Source organism: Dromiciops gliroides, chromosome 6 (assembly GCF_019393635.1).
Source record: "Dromiciops gliroides isolate mDroGli1 chromosome 6, mDroGli1.pri, whole genome shotgun sequence".
NCBI lineage: Eukaryota > Metazoa > Chordata > Mammalia > Microbiotheria > Microbiotheriidae > Dromiciops > Dromiciops gliroides.
The window spans coordinates 9,154,958-9,169,525 of record NC_057866.1 but is presented as its reverse complement, the minus strand read 5'-3'; the positions used below and the strand labels follow the sequence as shown (position 1 = coordinate 9,169,525).

General features: G+C 54.3%; 2 protein-coding genes across 3 annotated transcripts; one reads left to right on the top strand and one right to left on the bottom strand.

Annotated features, from left to right (window-relative positions):
* Positions 1 to 1,284: 1,284 nt before the first annotated feature.
* Positions 1,285 to 2,342, top strand: CCDC85B (coiled-coil domain containing 85B). The gene has a single exon (XM_043971601.1). It carries the CDS (start codon positions 1,379 to 1,381, stop codon positions 2,120 to 2,122), a length of 744 nt encoding a protein of 247 aa, XP_043827536.1. The 5' UTR covers positions 1,285 to 1,378; the 3' UTR covers positions 2,123 to 2,342.
* A 1,264-nt stretch (positions 2,343 to 3,606) lies between these two features.
* FOSL1 (FOS like 1, AP-1 transcription factor subunit) lies at positions 3,607 to 9,491 on the bottom strand. 2 transcript variants are annotated; one of them, XM_043971599.1, is made up of 4 exons: positions 9,352 to 9,491; positions 7,623 to 7,817; positions 5,691 to 5,798; positions 3,607 to 4,359 (listed from the first exon to the last, which is right to left on the bottom strand). In XM_043971599.1, the coding sequence occupies exons 1-4, from the start codon at positions 9,439 to 9,441 to the stop codon at positions 3,946 to 3,948; spliced, it is 807 nt and encodes a 268-aa protein (XP_043827534.1). In that variant the 5' UTR covers positions 9,442 to 9,491; the 3' UTR covers positions 3,607 to 3,945. The 2 variants fall into 2 exon arrangements, with proteins under 2 accessions (XP_043827534.1, XP_043827535.1); XM_043971600.1 differs by lacking the exon at positions 9,352 to 9,491 and having other exon boundaries at positions 7,623 to 8,915.
* Between the last annotated feature and the right edge of the window lie 5,077 nt (positions 9,492 to 14,568).

Below are 14,568 nucleotides of genomic sequence, written 5' to 3'. Positions count from 1 at the left end.
AAGCGCGGAGCTCTTGGAACTATGAGGAAAGGAAGCAAGATTAGAAACCTTGTGAGAATAGATTCAGGCTGAGGTGGGAGAACAACCCCCCACCCCCGGGGGGGGGCAGACACTCGGACGCCTGGGTTCTGGGGAAGATGTAAGCCCTTTGAGGACCGGGAGTTGGCACACCTGAGTCCTGGATTCTGGCGGAGATGGGAGGATAATCCTCTCCCCACCCCCACAGGCACGGGGACGCCAGGGTTCTGGGGGAGAACAGGATAGGAGGCTTTTGAAGATAGAACCTTGGGATACTTGATTCGGTTTTCAGGCAGAAATGGGAGGCCAGCGCACAGGGACAGGTATGGGATGCCTGGGTTCTGGGGAAAACAAGATGGAAGCCCTCAGCGTGTGAGCTCAGACTTCTGGGTCCAGGGTTCAGGTGGAGATTCGGACAGCATCCCAGGCCAGGCACTCGGACGTCCGGGCCCTAGGGAAGATAAGATGGGAGCCCTTTGATAACGGGGAGCTGGGACACCTGAGTCCCGGATTCTGGCGGAGATGGGAAGATAATCCTCTCCCCACCCCCGCAGGCACGGGGCCGCCAGGGTTCTGGGGAAGCTAGGATGGGAGCCCTTTGTGGATAAGACCTTGAGAATACACGGTCCCAGGTTCAGGCGGAGATGGGAGGACAGCGCCCCAGGGCAGGCACCGAGACGTCTGGATGCTGGGGAAGATAAGATGGGAACCCTTTGAGGACGAGACCTCAGACTTCTGGGTCCAGGCTTCAGGCGGAGATGACGATAGCACCCCAGGGCAGGCACCAGGACGCCTGAGTTCTGGGGAAGATAACATGGGAGCCCTCTGAGGACCGCGAGCTGGGACACCCGAGTCCTGGATTCTGTCAGGGATGGGAGGAGAGGCCCTTCCCCACCAGCGCAGGCACGGGGATGCCAAGGTCGCGTAGAAGCTAGGATGGGAGCCCTCTGAGGACCGGAAACTCAGTCGCCTGGGTTCAGGGTTGAAACGCTGAGCAGAAAGGACCCTTCTCCCAGCCAGGCTCCCCCGCCCTCCCCCTCTGGGGCCCCAGCCAGGCCCGAGCATCCCTGGGCGGGGCCCCCTCTCCCCGGGCTCCGCCGCGGTCCGACCCCATTGGCCGCGTCCCCGTGACGTCGGGGGGCCCCGCCCCGGGCCGCCCGCTCGCCCCCGGGCCCCCATTCTCGCCGCTGCCGCCGCCGCCGCCTCCGCCGCCGCTGCCTCGGCTCGGGCTCGGCCTCGGCCTCGGGGCCGCTTCTGCCTCGGCCTGGGCCCGGGCCGCCTCTGCGCCCCTGCCCCGCTCGGCCGGCCCGGGGGGCAGCGGGCCGGGGGGGATGCGCCAGCGGGCGCCCGGCCGGGGGCCATGGAGGGCGGCGAGGCGGCGGGCGGCCCGGGGCGGCCGCTGAGCGACGCGGAGCTGGCGGCGCTGGCCAAGGAGGAGCTGGTCCGGCGGCTGCGGCAGGAGGAGGCGGAGAAGCTGGCGGCGCTGGTGCAACGCGGCCGCCTCATGCAGGAGGTCAACCGGCAGCTGCAGGGCCACTTGGGCGAGATCCGCGAGCTCAAGCAGGTCAACCGGCGACTGCAGGACGAGAACCGCGAGCTGCGCGACCTCTGCTGCTTCCTGGACCACGAGCGCCAGAAGGGCCGCCGCGTGGCCCGCGAGTGGCAGCTCTTCGGGGCGCACGCGTCCCGGGCCGTGCGCGACGAGCTGGCCGGCTGCTGGCAGAAGCTGGCACAGCTCGAGGGCCGCCAGGACGAGCTGCTGCGGGAGAACCTGGCGCTCAAGGAGCTCTGCCTGGCTCTGGAGGAGGAGTGGGGCCCGCGGCCGGCCGCCGGGGCGGGGGCCGGGGCCGGGGCGGGGGCCGCCGCCGCCGCCGCCGCAGGAGGAGGAGCAGCAGCCGCCGCCGCAGCAGCAGCAGCAGGAGCTGAGGCCGGGGCCGAGCCCGGAGGAGGCCCGGGCGGCTCCGGTCCCGACGGCCCGGGAGGCCCCGGGCCCGAGCTGGGACTGCCCCCGTGCGGGGCCCGGGACGTGGGAGACGGCAGCTCGAGCACTGGCAGCGTGGGCAGCCCGGACCAGCTGCACCTGGCCTGCTCTCCGGACGACTGAGCTAGCCCCCCAGCCCCCGCCCCTGCCGGGTCCCCCCCGCCCCTGCCCCTGCAGAGCCCGGACGCGGCCCCAGCTCTGTCCAGCCTGGACGCACCCTTGCCCTCGGGCAATAAAACTGCGAGAGATCCCAGCCCACGGGCCTGGACCTTGCGTCTCTTTGGGGACCCGGAGGAGGTGCGGGGGTGGGGACGGGCAAGCGCGGAGCCAGACTCCTCCGGAGGTTGGGGTGACTTCCCTCAATGCTTAATATGTAGGGGAAGGATCGGGACCTTAGAATGGTGGCTAGCGCTTGGAGATAGATCCCTGGGGAAACCTTGACATTTGTCCTCCACCCCTTTGACCCAGAGAAGATGGAGTGGGGAGGCAGCTGCCACCGGGAATTTTTTTTGCGGGGGGGGGGGGGGAACAAGTCTTTTGTGGGCACCCAAGGTCCGGGGCTCCGAGTGGTCTGGAGAGTTCTATGGCAAAACTAGGCCCAGATCCAAGTCCTGAAGAGGAGCCCCCACCCTATCCAGCCTCCTTCCTGCCCAGACCAGGATGTTTCTGGCTAAGACAATGGGGCAGGAAGCAGGTGGTGCGGTTTAAGGTCCAGATAAAGAGGAACCCGAAGTGAACCCCCCCCTCCCCTGGGACTTCAGAGCTGGCCAAGGGGCCGACTGGGATTGCAGGGAAGTAGTGATTGAGAGACCCCCCCCCCCAATTCCCAAGCTTCCTAGCATCTTTGGAAGTACTAATGAAATGGGTCTTACCCTGGCCTAGCCACAAACTAGCCACCTGCTCCTCTCTTGGCCTCAGTTTCTGCATTTGTAAAATGAGGTTAGATTAGATGATACCTAAAATTCATTCCAGCTCTGACATTGTGTGTTCTGTGTTCCAAGGTCACTCCCTGGTCTGAGATTCTGCGTTCTAAGATCCCTCCCTGCTCTAACAGCCAATGTTCCATGTTGTAAGGACACTGGCATTCCCTGCTCTGTGTCCCTCCCTGCTTGGATAGTCTACAGTTCTATGCACTCAGATTCCTAGGCCCCAGGGAGACACCACCCAAAACCTTCAGCCTTCAGTTCTTTTATTCCATTTGGCCAATTTGTACAAAAATAGTCTCTTTAGGAAAATAAATAGCAGCCTCTCGGGAAAAGGAGCAGGTCCCATAGTAGGGTTTGGGGGGAGCCTCTCTGAGCTTAGAGGGCTGAGGGCCGCTCCAGCCCATCACCGAGGCCGGTGAGCCCTTCTTCCCAAGATGGGCCCTGCCTAGTGAGAAGAAGGGAACCAGAACAGGTCGGGGTGGGGGGAGGGAATCCACATCACCTATGCTGCTGGGAAGGGATTTGGGGTTTAGTGTTCTGTTGGACATCTGGTGCTACAAGGGAGAAAGTTGGTCCCCTGTGAAGCCAAGGGGCTGGGGGCAGTAATAACCCCCGGAAGGGGGTCAGGGCTTGGTAGGGAGATTCCCAATAAGTCCCAGAGGACAGGAATGCAGGCAGCTGGGCCCTGGAGCTCTGAGCTCTGTGTCAGGGGAGGGGAGCAGCCACATGTGTTCTTGCAACAGTAGGAGTTCCTACACATAGTAGGCACTTAAATGTTCCTTGCCTTGAATAAGATCAATCTCAGACTGAACCCTGGGAGGTGGCTGGAGAGCCTTGGTGGTCCCCAAGATGCTCAGGACATGCTAGGACAAATGAGGCCCCAACCAGATGCCCAGGGACGTGCTAAGCCAGGATGGAGATGGGAGCCAAACGAGAAGGGGGTGACCTGGGCTGGCTGGAACAGGGTAAAAAGGTGCCTTGAGCTCTTGGAGGACCAGAGGGCTTGGGCTTTATTGTCACTCAGAGGGCTAAAAGTGTGGGAGAGCCCAGGGGGTCAGAGCCAGGGTCTCCACTGCTGCTGCTGCTGCGGCGATGGGCAGAGGAACAGGGCTCGGGGGTCCCTGGGTAGGTGAAGACCAGGCTGGGAGTAAAGGGGGTGAGAGAGGGGGTGGTCATGAGAGTAGGAGTGTGTAGAGCTTCTGGCTCCAGAACAGGACCAGGGGAGAGGGAGATTTGGGGTCGGCGACGGAGAGGAGCCGGGGTGCTGCCTGAAGCTCTCTCTGGTGGTGGCTCAGCCTCTTCCTCTGACTCGCTGGGCACCTTGCACACAGGGCGGTGAGCCTCCAGAACCAGCTCCAATTTCTCTTTCTGCTTTTGCAGCTCCTCAATCTCTTTCTGTAGCTCTGACTTCTCTTCTTCCAGTTTATCTGTCTCCTGTGAAGAGAGGCAGGAGGTTTGAGATGTGAGGCGTCAGAAGCAGGGCAGCCTCCCTTTAGCCTCCTCCCCTTGGAGGATCCAGGCTCTGGATCAGTCCAGATGACTATTCCCATCAGGCTCCTGAAGGCAGAGCTTCATGGGATCTTTTAGGCCAACCCTGTCATTTTACAGAGGAAGAAACTGAGGCTCAGAGATGAGATGAAATGATTTTCCTAAGCCCCCCCCCCCCAGCTGCTAAGTGACAAAGCTGGAATGTCAATTGGTTCCCACCCTGACATCATTTACTCAATTCAATAAACATGAAGTATTGGGAGAGAGAGTTGAGAAGCTTCCTAGTCCCTGCCCCCCTAGGGAGCCGAGAAGAGGAATAAGATACAAATATAGGTGTCATTTAATACTGTGCATCAGTGCAAAATGATGTCCCTTGGAGATCAGAAGGGGAAGGGGGTGAAGTGGATAGAACCCTTGACCTGGTGTCAAGACATCCTGAGTTCAAATCCAGCCTCAGATATTTATTAGCTGCCTGACCCTGGACAAGGATCACGTAATCATTGACTGCCTCAGTTTTCTCATGTTAAAAATGGGGATAATAGCATCATCTCTAATATTTTTAAGGTGCTTTGAAAACCCTTAAGCATGATGCAAAAGCAAGTTAAGGATGATTATTTTTCATTTTTTTAATGATCAAAAAAGGTTTCCTGGGGAAGGTGGCATTTTTATTTGGGCTTTAAAGGAAAGATTTGGAATTGGCAATGGAGAAAGTTTCAAGCAAGGGGACCAGCCTCAGTAAAAGCTAAGAAGTGGGATTTGGCATGGACAGGGAAAAGGAAGTAGTTTGGTGTGCCTAGAGAATAGAGAGGCAACTAGGGTAAAATCAGGTTGCTAAATTAGGGTAGAAGGCCTTGAATGCCAGGCAAGGACCTGACTTTTACTTAGAGGGTAATAGGGAGCCACTGAAGGTTTAGGAGCTTTAACTCTCATCAGGCTAAACAAATGATAATAATAGTTTACATTTCTTCAGTGTTCCAAAGGTTTACAAGATACTTTTTATCACTACAATCCAAACTTCCAAGATAGGTAGTACAAATATTATCCCTCCCATTTTGCTAGTGGGAAAACTGAGACTCAGCAGAGAAGTATCTGGGGAACACAGCTAGTGTCAGAACCTGGACCTGCATTCAGGCCACAGACTTCTAAGTCCACAGCAGCCAACAGAGAGAAAGCAGAACCCCCTCACACACACGCCCTCCTACACATCCCATCTCATCCCTCCAAGCTCTGAGAGCCTTTGCTCCAGGGCCTGATGGAGGCCCCCTCCTCTCACTTACTGCCTGCAGGAAGTCAGTCAGCTCCTTCCTCCTGTTCCGGCATTTGGCCGCTGCCAACTTGTTTCTCTCCCGCCTGACCCTCCTTCTCTCCTCCTCCTCAGGACTTATCTGCAAGGGGTTAGAGGAGAGGAGCAAAGATGAAAATCATCGTGAGTGGGAGGTGCTGCCTTGGAGAGTGGGAGCTGGGAAGGAGGAACCCCTCCATCCCTTATACCCTAGGAAGAGCAGCCCAGAATCAAGGGATTGTGGAATCACTGAATTTGAGCTGAAAGGGACCTGAGAGATCCTAGACTAAACCAGAATCTTGTGTTCAGTTCTAGACATGATTGTTTCCAAAGGACACTGACCAATCAGGGAGTGTCCTGGGAGGGCAACTAGGATAGTGCAAAGCCTTGAATGCATGTCATCTGAGGACTGGGTGCAGGAACTGAATGCATCTGGCCAGAACAAGAGAAGACTTAATTGGCCAAGGTCACTGTCTGAGGGAAGAGATTATCCTGGCTGTCTGCCCCAAAGGGCTGAACCAGGAGCAGTGGGGGAGGTCATGGAGCTAATTTCATCTGGGTCTCAGGAAGATCTTCCTTTCCTAAGGCTAGACCCTCTTCAAGTAAGCCCGGCTTTCCCTGAGGATTGGTTGGTCACTTGCCAGGGAGCTTTGAGGCAGGATTTTTTGTCAATGGAGTGGACCAGAATGATGAGGAGGTCTCTCCCAAATCCCAGGACGGTTCAACCGAGCCCCCCACCCCCACCCCATTTGAAGGCTCAGAAAGATCACCTGCCCTGCCCTGTGTCATGCATCCAATAGGTTAGAAATGGCACCTGAGCCTCTCCAGCACTGGGCCCTGCCCCCCCCCACCTAGAGTGCCACACTGCCCAACCTGGATGTGACCTCCGAAAGGGAGAGAGGGAAAGGGAGGGGTCCCCAATCTCCCCCCCAGATAAAAGACTCTGGAGCATCAAGTGACCCACATGTTTACTAGGCACATGCCATGACCTGGTCACTGCCAGCACATCCAAAATCAGCCTGTGCCCCATAAGGAGCTGGGAGCAGAGATCGGTGGTTTGTCCTGGGCCTCGGGGTTCAGAAGTGGAAGAGAACTATGGTTCCTCGAGACCAAACCCCTCACTTTAGAAATGAGGAAACTGAGGCAGGCCACAAGGGAGTACATGAGAGGTGGCCTAGGAGCTCTGTATTGGCCCTCCTGGTAACATCATGGCTGACAGCCAGCTTTGGGTTTGGATGGGTCACAGAGAAACTGCCCCTAGAAAAGGCAGCTGATTCTGGGGAGCAAGAGGGTCCTCTTCCAACAAGCCCAGTGCCCAGGTCCCTTCTCCTGGGGCCTCTGTTTCCTTCACTGTAAAAGGATTTGCTCGCTGAGGCTCTAGGTTTCGGAGCCAGTGAGGCAAAGATCAAAGTGTCCCCAGAGTTCATCTTGTCCAACCCCTCATTTTTCTTTCTTTCTTTTTTTTTTTTTTGGTGAGGCAATTGGGGTTAAGTGACTTGCCTAGGGTCACACAGCTAGTAATTAAGTGTCTGAGGCCAGATTTGAACTCAGGTCCTCCTGAATCCATGGCTGGTACTCTATCCACTGTGCCACCTAGGTGCCCCCAACCCCTCATTTTTCAAAGGAGGAAACTGAGGCCCAGGGAGGCTCCTAATTCCATTTTTTGTAGAGCCTGCTAACCCAAGCCAGTGAGAGCTGTGGTGCAAGGATTGTTTCCAGTTTACAAAAGAAGTTGAGGGTCCCTGAGGGAATGCTGTTAAGTCCGTGTCAGAGAGCTGCTGAGAGGCGGTGGAGCTAAGATCCTTGGGCTCTTTCGTTCATAAGGGGGAAGAGGGACCCCAGCAGCTGACTTTGGCAAGGGTTCTGCCATCTCAGCCAGAAAGTCTGCTGGGGACCAAACTCTGCCCCGGTGGGAAGGGTCTCTCACCTGTTCACTGTGCCTCCTCCGCACCCCGGGCGGGGGCCCCACAGCACGAATGACCCCAGGTCGTCCCTGGAGGCTGTAGGGCTGGTACGAGAGAGGCCTGGGGTAGTCACCGGGTCCTAGGAACCGGGGCTGCGTCATCCACTGATAATCCTGGCTGCTGCTGACCGCGTTGAGGGTGGGGACGAAATGGAACTTCTGGGGGGGGGGGAGAAACCAAACAAGGAGCGGGTCAAAGAATACCTGAGCTGGGGAAGGCACCGGGAAAGTGGGGGAACTCCAGGGACGCGGCGCTGCTTGGGACAACCTTAGGGAGAGCAAGGCTACCATCCCACAGAACTCGGGTACCAAGCGAAGAGGGAGGAAGGGGCTGCCTTCACGGGCTGCGGCTGAGTCCAGGCAAGAGGTAGCCTCAGCTAGAAGAATACTGGCACCCCTTTCCCAACGCCAGTACCAGACTAGGGGGTCAGGCCTCCGGAGCGGGGGGGACCTGAGGGACTGCGAGCAGGTTCCAGCTGCCGGGAGGCCCGGGCATCGGAATGACCTCGGGGCCCCGAAGTCCGGGTTTCGGGAATGGAAGAAGCTAGGAGCGATTGGGGCTTGGGGCAGGAGAGGAAGAGGCAAGGGAGAGCAAGGATGGGAAGAGCCTCGGGCTGTGGGTCAGGAGGGGCCGGGACCCCGTCCGGGAAGCGGATTGCCGTGCCCGGGCCTGTTCAGACTCAGCCTTCTCCTGGCTGGGGCGGCCTCGGTGACCCCAGTTCCGTCCCCTGAGGGACTCTGGAGTCGCCGGCTTCCTCCTCCCTGGGCACCCAAAGGCGTCGGCATCGCGGACAGGAGCGCCTCTGGGGGCCAGGAAGGGAGGGGCGCCCCCCGCAACCCCCCCACCCCCGGTGACTCAGCTGCCTGTGACTCGGCGCTTCAGGCCCTCGGCCGGCTAGCTCCCCACGCGGGACACGTGCTCGCCTGGCCCTGGTTCGGCAGGAAATGGGCACCTGCCCAGGGTCGCCTGGGTTCTAGGGGACAGAGTGCTGACTCTCGCACCCACCACCCCAATTTCCGCAGGCCCACTCTCAATGGCCAGTGGTGGGAGGTGTCAGGCCATGATCCCAGGGCTCCGCCCCCTCTCCAGTGCAATCACGGGGACCCTAGAAGCCCGAAGAGAAATGAATTTCTCCTCAGCCTCATTCTTTGGGAGGGACGTGAAGCCGAGAGTCCCAAAATGAACCAGACATCCAGGAATCTACCTCCCTACATCCCCGCTCCAGATCAGGGTGAGCGCAGGCCCGGATAACTGACGTGTGGAGACAGGGGAATAGCGGGCTGGGAGAAAGGGGGAGGGGGGAGGAAGAGGAGGAGGAGGAGGAGCAGAAAAGGGAGCAGAGCCCCGAGCGGGAGGGTCGGACTGGGTACGGACAAGAGACTTGGAGCGATGGCACGCTCGACCCTGGGGCGCCGGTGGAGGGAACAGCACCTGGCCAGCTGCCCTCGCGGGCACTCCGGACCAGGCAACCTCAGTGAATCCCATTCCCACGAAACTGAGATCCTCGACTGAGGCTGAGACCCACATGAGCCCGAAAGAGGCGAGGCCGGGCCCTGGGCTCTTCATCCCCGTCCGGGTCTCGCAGCAGGGCAGCAAGTACCCTCCCAGCCCTCCTGCCAGCCTCCCAGCCCATCCCGAGTCGTTTCGGCCCTCCCCCCGAGTGCAACGTCCTGGCTCCCGCGTCCTCCTCACCTGCTGGCCCGAAGCGGCGGGTGGCTGCGGAGGGGCGCCGTACGAGCTGCCCCCGGAGCTGGGCCCAGCTTCCCCGAAATCTCGAAACATGTCTTGGCTAGTATGGAGTGGGTCCCAGGCTTCCCGCACTCCCCGCGTCCCCACTCGAATCTGACTCACTTGTTGCTTGGTCGCCTCCTTTGCTTTTTTAATGAATGAACACTTTTATGGAATAAACCATTTTCGTCTTGGGGGGGGAAGATCCCTATCCACCTTCTCGACTTTAACTTCCAAAAACAAAAATCTTCTTTGAATTGCACCTTTTTATATTCCGTCTCTTGGCTTATCTACATCTATCATCTCCTTTTCAGAAAAAGAAAAACCAGGCCTGTGCTTTTCGGAGCCAACACTCCGTGCGTGCCCCCTAGGATCCAAATATATTGGTACAGTCGGAGGACTGGTGACGTAGATGCCCATATATGGAGCAACTTCCTACACCACGCCTGGACTTGGTAAAGGATTCCCCCAACGCCAGACGTCGTCTCAGGTTCTAGGGCACCTGGGCTCTGCCGCCTGTCACTCAGGCTCTGATCGCCCAGAGGGATCCGAGGCCAGGCGGAGAGGCAGCAGCCAGGCCCGCGCACCCGCAGCCCCGCGCTGCGAGGGGCAAGGAGACGGAACTCAATTCCTCCATCTTTTATTAAGCACCAGCTCAGAGCCAGACGCGGGCACAGCGATAATAAAGAGATAAAACCGAAGCAGTGCTTACCCTCAGGGAGCTTACATTCTCCTGTGTACTTCTCTCAGATAAGTACGCACAAAATAATCGGGGGCCAAGGACACGCTGTTTGGTACAAAGTTTGCTGATTTATTGATTTGGGTGGAAGTGCACTAGGGAGGTCAAGAAGGGCCGAGAAACTGAAACGGACTGAATTCCAGATCCCTGCTCTTGGGAGGCTGACCTTTCTGGAGAAGGGAGAGAGGGATGCTGCATATACAGGGATAATGGGAAAAGACAAGGCGATCTGAAGAAAGCTCCAATGTTGAAGAAGAGGGAACTAGGGCTTCCCAGAGGAGAAGTCACCTGAACTGAGGCTAGAAGGAAGAGAAGGCTTCTGAGAGGCAGAGATGACAAGGAATGTACCAGGAATAGATAGTTTCTTATGCAAATGCAATAGAGAGATGAAGCCTGGAGTTTGGGAAACAGCTCGCAGATTCGAATCAGGAGGCCTGGACTCCCACAGCAACTTTTTTTTTGGGGGGGGGGTAGGGCAATGAAGGTTAAATGACTTGCCCAGGGTCACACAGCTAGTGAGTGTCAAATGTCTGAGGTCAGATTTGAACTCAGGTCCTCCTGAATCCAGGGCTGGTGCTTTATCCACTGTGCCACCTAGCTGCCCCCCCCCCAGCAACTCTGACTCTAGCTGTGTGTCACTGGGCCAATCGATGAACATTTCTGAATCTCAGTTTCCATATCTGTGAAAAGGAGTCAATAATGGAGCCTCTCTCACTTGGTGGTTGTGGGGAAACCTCATTCATTCATTCATTCAATACACTTTTATCAGCACCTAGTATGTGTTAAATTCTGGGTATACACAAAGAGGCAAAAGACATTCCCTGACCTCCAGGAGCTCATAATTGAAGGATGGAGAAAACATGCAAATACTTACACAGCAGGCTAGGTACAATCTTAATAGGAAGTAATAAAAGAGGGAAAGCTCTGAGATTAAGAGGGGTTAGGGAAGGCTTCCTAGAAAAGGTAGGATTTTAATTGGGACTTTAAAGAAGCCAGGGAGGTCAGTAGTCAGAGCCTGTCAGGCATGGGGCATAGCCAAGGAGAATGCCTGGAGTTTAGAGATGGAGGCTCTTGTTCGTGGAGCAGCCAGGAGACAGGGGTCGATGGGTCTAAGAATATATGGTGGGATGTACAAAAATATTTATAGCTGCTCTTTTTGTGGTGGTGAGGAATTGGAAATGGAGGGACTGCCCATCAGTTGGGGAATGGCTACACAAGTTGTGGTATTTGAATGGAATGGAATGCTATTGTGCAGGCAGATTTCAGAGAAACCTGGAAGGATTTACAGGATTTACAGGAACTGATGCTGATCGAAGTGAGCAGAACCAGGAGAACATTGTATCAACAACATTATGTGTTGATCAGCTGTGATGGACTTGACTCTTCTCAGTAATACAATGGTCCAGGATAGTTTCAAAGGACTCATGATGGAAAATGCTCTCCAAATCCAGAAAAAAAAAGAACTATGGAATCTAGATGCAGATTGAACCACACTATCTCTATTTTTTTTGTTTTTCTTTTTTGCTCTGATTCTTCTTGCACAGCATGACTAATGCAGAAATATGTTTAATGTGATTTTATATATATATATATATATCTCACCTATATCGGATTGCTAGCTGTCTTGGGGAGGGGTGAAGGAGCGGAGGGAGGGAGAAAGAATTGAAATTAGGAATCTTAGAAAAAACAAATGTTGCAAACCATTTCTCTGTGTAACTGGAAAATAATAAAATACTTTTATGGAAAAAGAGAATATATGGTGGGGATCAAAGTAGAAGAAGACTGGAAAGGGAAGAGAGGGCAGGTGATGAATAGCTTTGAAAACCTCTGGAACACTATAGAAATGGGAGCTGGCTGGCCCTGAACCAAGTGGAAGCCAGTGAGTGAACTTTTTGTCCGTGCTTGAAAAAAAAGGGGGGGAGGGTAATACAAATTGGTCAAACTCAGTTTCCAGTTTTCAAAGGGAAAGGGGAAGGGAACAATGAGGTTTTCCAGGTTATCTTTCTGCCTAGTGGAATAAGAAGTAGATGGGAAAGCCTCTAAGTCATCAGGACCCCCTTTTCCTCAGCAAGGGGCCTTCATGACTTTTTTTTTTGGTCCGGGCAATGAGGATTCAGGAGGACCTGAGTTCAAATCCGACCTCAGACATTTGACATTTATTAACTGTGTGACCCTGGCCAAGTCATATCACCTGGTTTGCCTCAGTTTCCTCATCTGTAAGATGAGCTGGAGAAGGAAATGGCAAACCGATCCAGGATCTTTGCCAAGAAAACCCCAATGGGGTCATGGAGAATCAGATAGGACTGAAATGACTGAACAACATCGACATCCCTACACGGCTGCCTTCAGATCTCTGTGTTGAGCATTCACTCTGGACTCACTGAATTGGGTCTCCTGGGGAGACTTTTGTCTTGATCCATGAATGATATGGGTGCATGCCTACACATATCAGCATGAACCTGGGCAGAGAGCATCTGTTGATGCATGCCACGTGCTAGGGACAAAAGGACAGAAGCAGATGTGAACTCAGATGCTGAGACATGCAGACATGCTTCAACACACAGTTGCTGACACACACTTGGCATGCTCATTTCTACTGAATCGGACCCAATGCACACCCAGATCCACCCCCACCCCCCCTACACAGAGGCAGGAAGTTGTAGGGGAAAGAAAAAGGGGTGAACCATCAAGAATCCTGACTCAACGCGTAACTCTGGGAATTGTAACAACACAGAATTTTCCCCATCTGTAAAATAAGGGGGTTGGACTAGATGGCTTCCAAGGGTTCTTCCAGCTCTGACACTTCCTCGTCAATGTTCTAAGGGCCCTTCTAGAACTGGTGTCCTCTGTTCTAAGATCCCTCCCATCTGGACCAATGTGTTCTAAGGTCACTTCTAGCTCTAACATACTAATGTTCTAACGGTCTTCCCAGCTCTGATAGTCTGTGTTTTAAGGTTTCTCCTAGCATTGACATTCTATATTCTAAATCCCCAACTAGTTCTTACATTCTGTTCTAGGTTCTAAGCCCCTTCCTAGCATTGACATTCTCTATTCTAAGGTCTCTTCCATCTCTAACATTCTGTTCTAAGATCTCTCCAAATTCTAAGTCTCCTCCCAGCTTCGACATTCTGTGTTCTACAAGAGGGTCCTCCCAGCTCAGACATTTTATGTTCTAAAACTCCTCACAATTCTGATATTTTTAGTTCTAGGTTCTAAGGTCCCTCCAAGATCCAACATTCTACCTTCTATATTCTGAGGGCATTCCCAGATCTGAATTCTCTGTTCTTAGGTCTCTCCTAATTCTGACATTCTACATTCTAAGAATCCTTCTATTTTTGACATTCTCTGTTCTAGGTTCTAAGAGTACTCCCAGCTGTGACATTCATTAGAATACAGAACAGAGAAAGTCCGAGCCAGGAGGTACATTAGAATATAGAATATACGGTTGGGAGGAGTCTTAGAACATAGAATATCAGAGCTAGGAAGGACCTGAGAATATAGAAAGCTGGAAGGGGCCCTGGAACACAGAATTTAGAACATAGACTATCAGAGCTAGAAGGGACCTTTGAAGAAAGAAAGTCAGAGCTAGGAGAAACCTTATAAAAGAGAACACCTGGAGAGATGTTAGAACATAGGCTAGAGATGTCAGAGCTGCTTACTGTGAGCCAGGCAAAGAGCCCAAACTCTAATTCTGAATGTTAGAGCTAGGAAAGACCTCAGAGCATAGGTGTGTGTGTGTGTGTGTGTGTGTGTGTGTGTGTGTGTGTGTGTGTGTGTTTTGTGGGGCAATGAGGGTTAAGTGACTTGCCCAGGGTCACACAGCTAGTAAGTGTCAAGCGTCTCAGGCCACTTCTCTCTCTTTTGTGTGTGTGTGTGTGTGTGTGTGTGTGTGTTTTTTTAATTTAATCACTTTTTTGGTAACATTTTAAGTTCTGAACTGTTTCCCTCCCTTCCTCTCTACCCCATAGTGGGAAAGGCCACCATTTGACACATACAGATAGATATGTAAATATGTATATATATGATCATACTCTACATACTTCTGTTTATTGGTTCTTTCTCTGGAGGGAGTATAGACTCTAGAACATCAAAGCAGACAGGGACTGAGTCCTCAGCCTTCTGTTTGAAAATGGGAAAACTAAAGCCCAGAGAGGAGAAGGGATCTGCCTGAGGACCACATGTGGCAAGGCTGGGACCACAACCTGGGCTCCCTGACGGTCAGCCTGGCATTACTTCCTCGGGTTTGGACAAGAATCAGGAGAAAACAGTGGAAGCCAAGGACAGAAAGAGCTTCAAGGAGAAGCAGGTCAACAATTTTAATGGCAGCAGGGAGGGCTTCAGGCCTCAAGGAGAACCAATGGGATTTGGTCAAGAGGAAGGAGCCCAGAGAGCCCCTTAGGAACCATGGCTGCTTCAAGACTCCATGAGCTTGGGAGATGCTG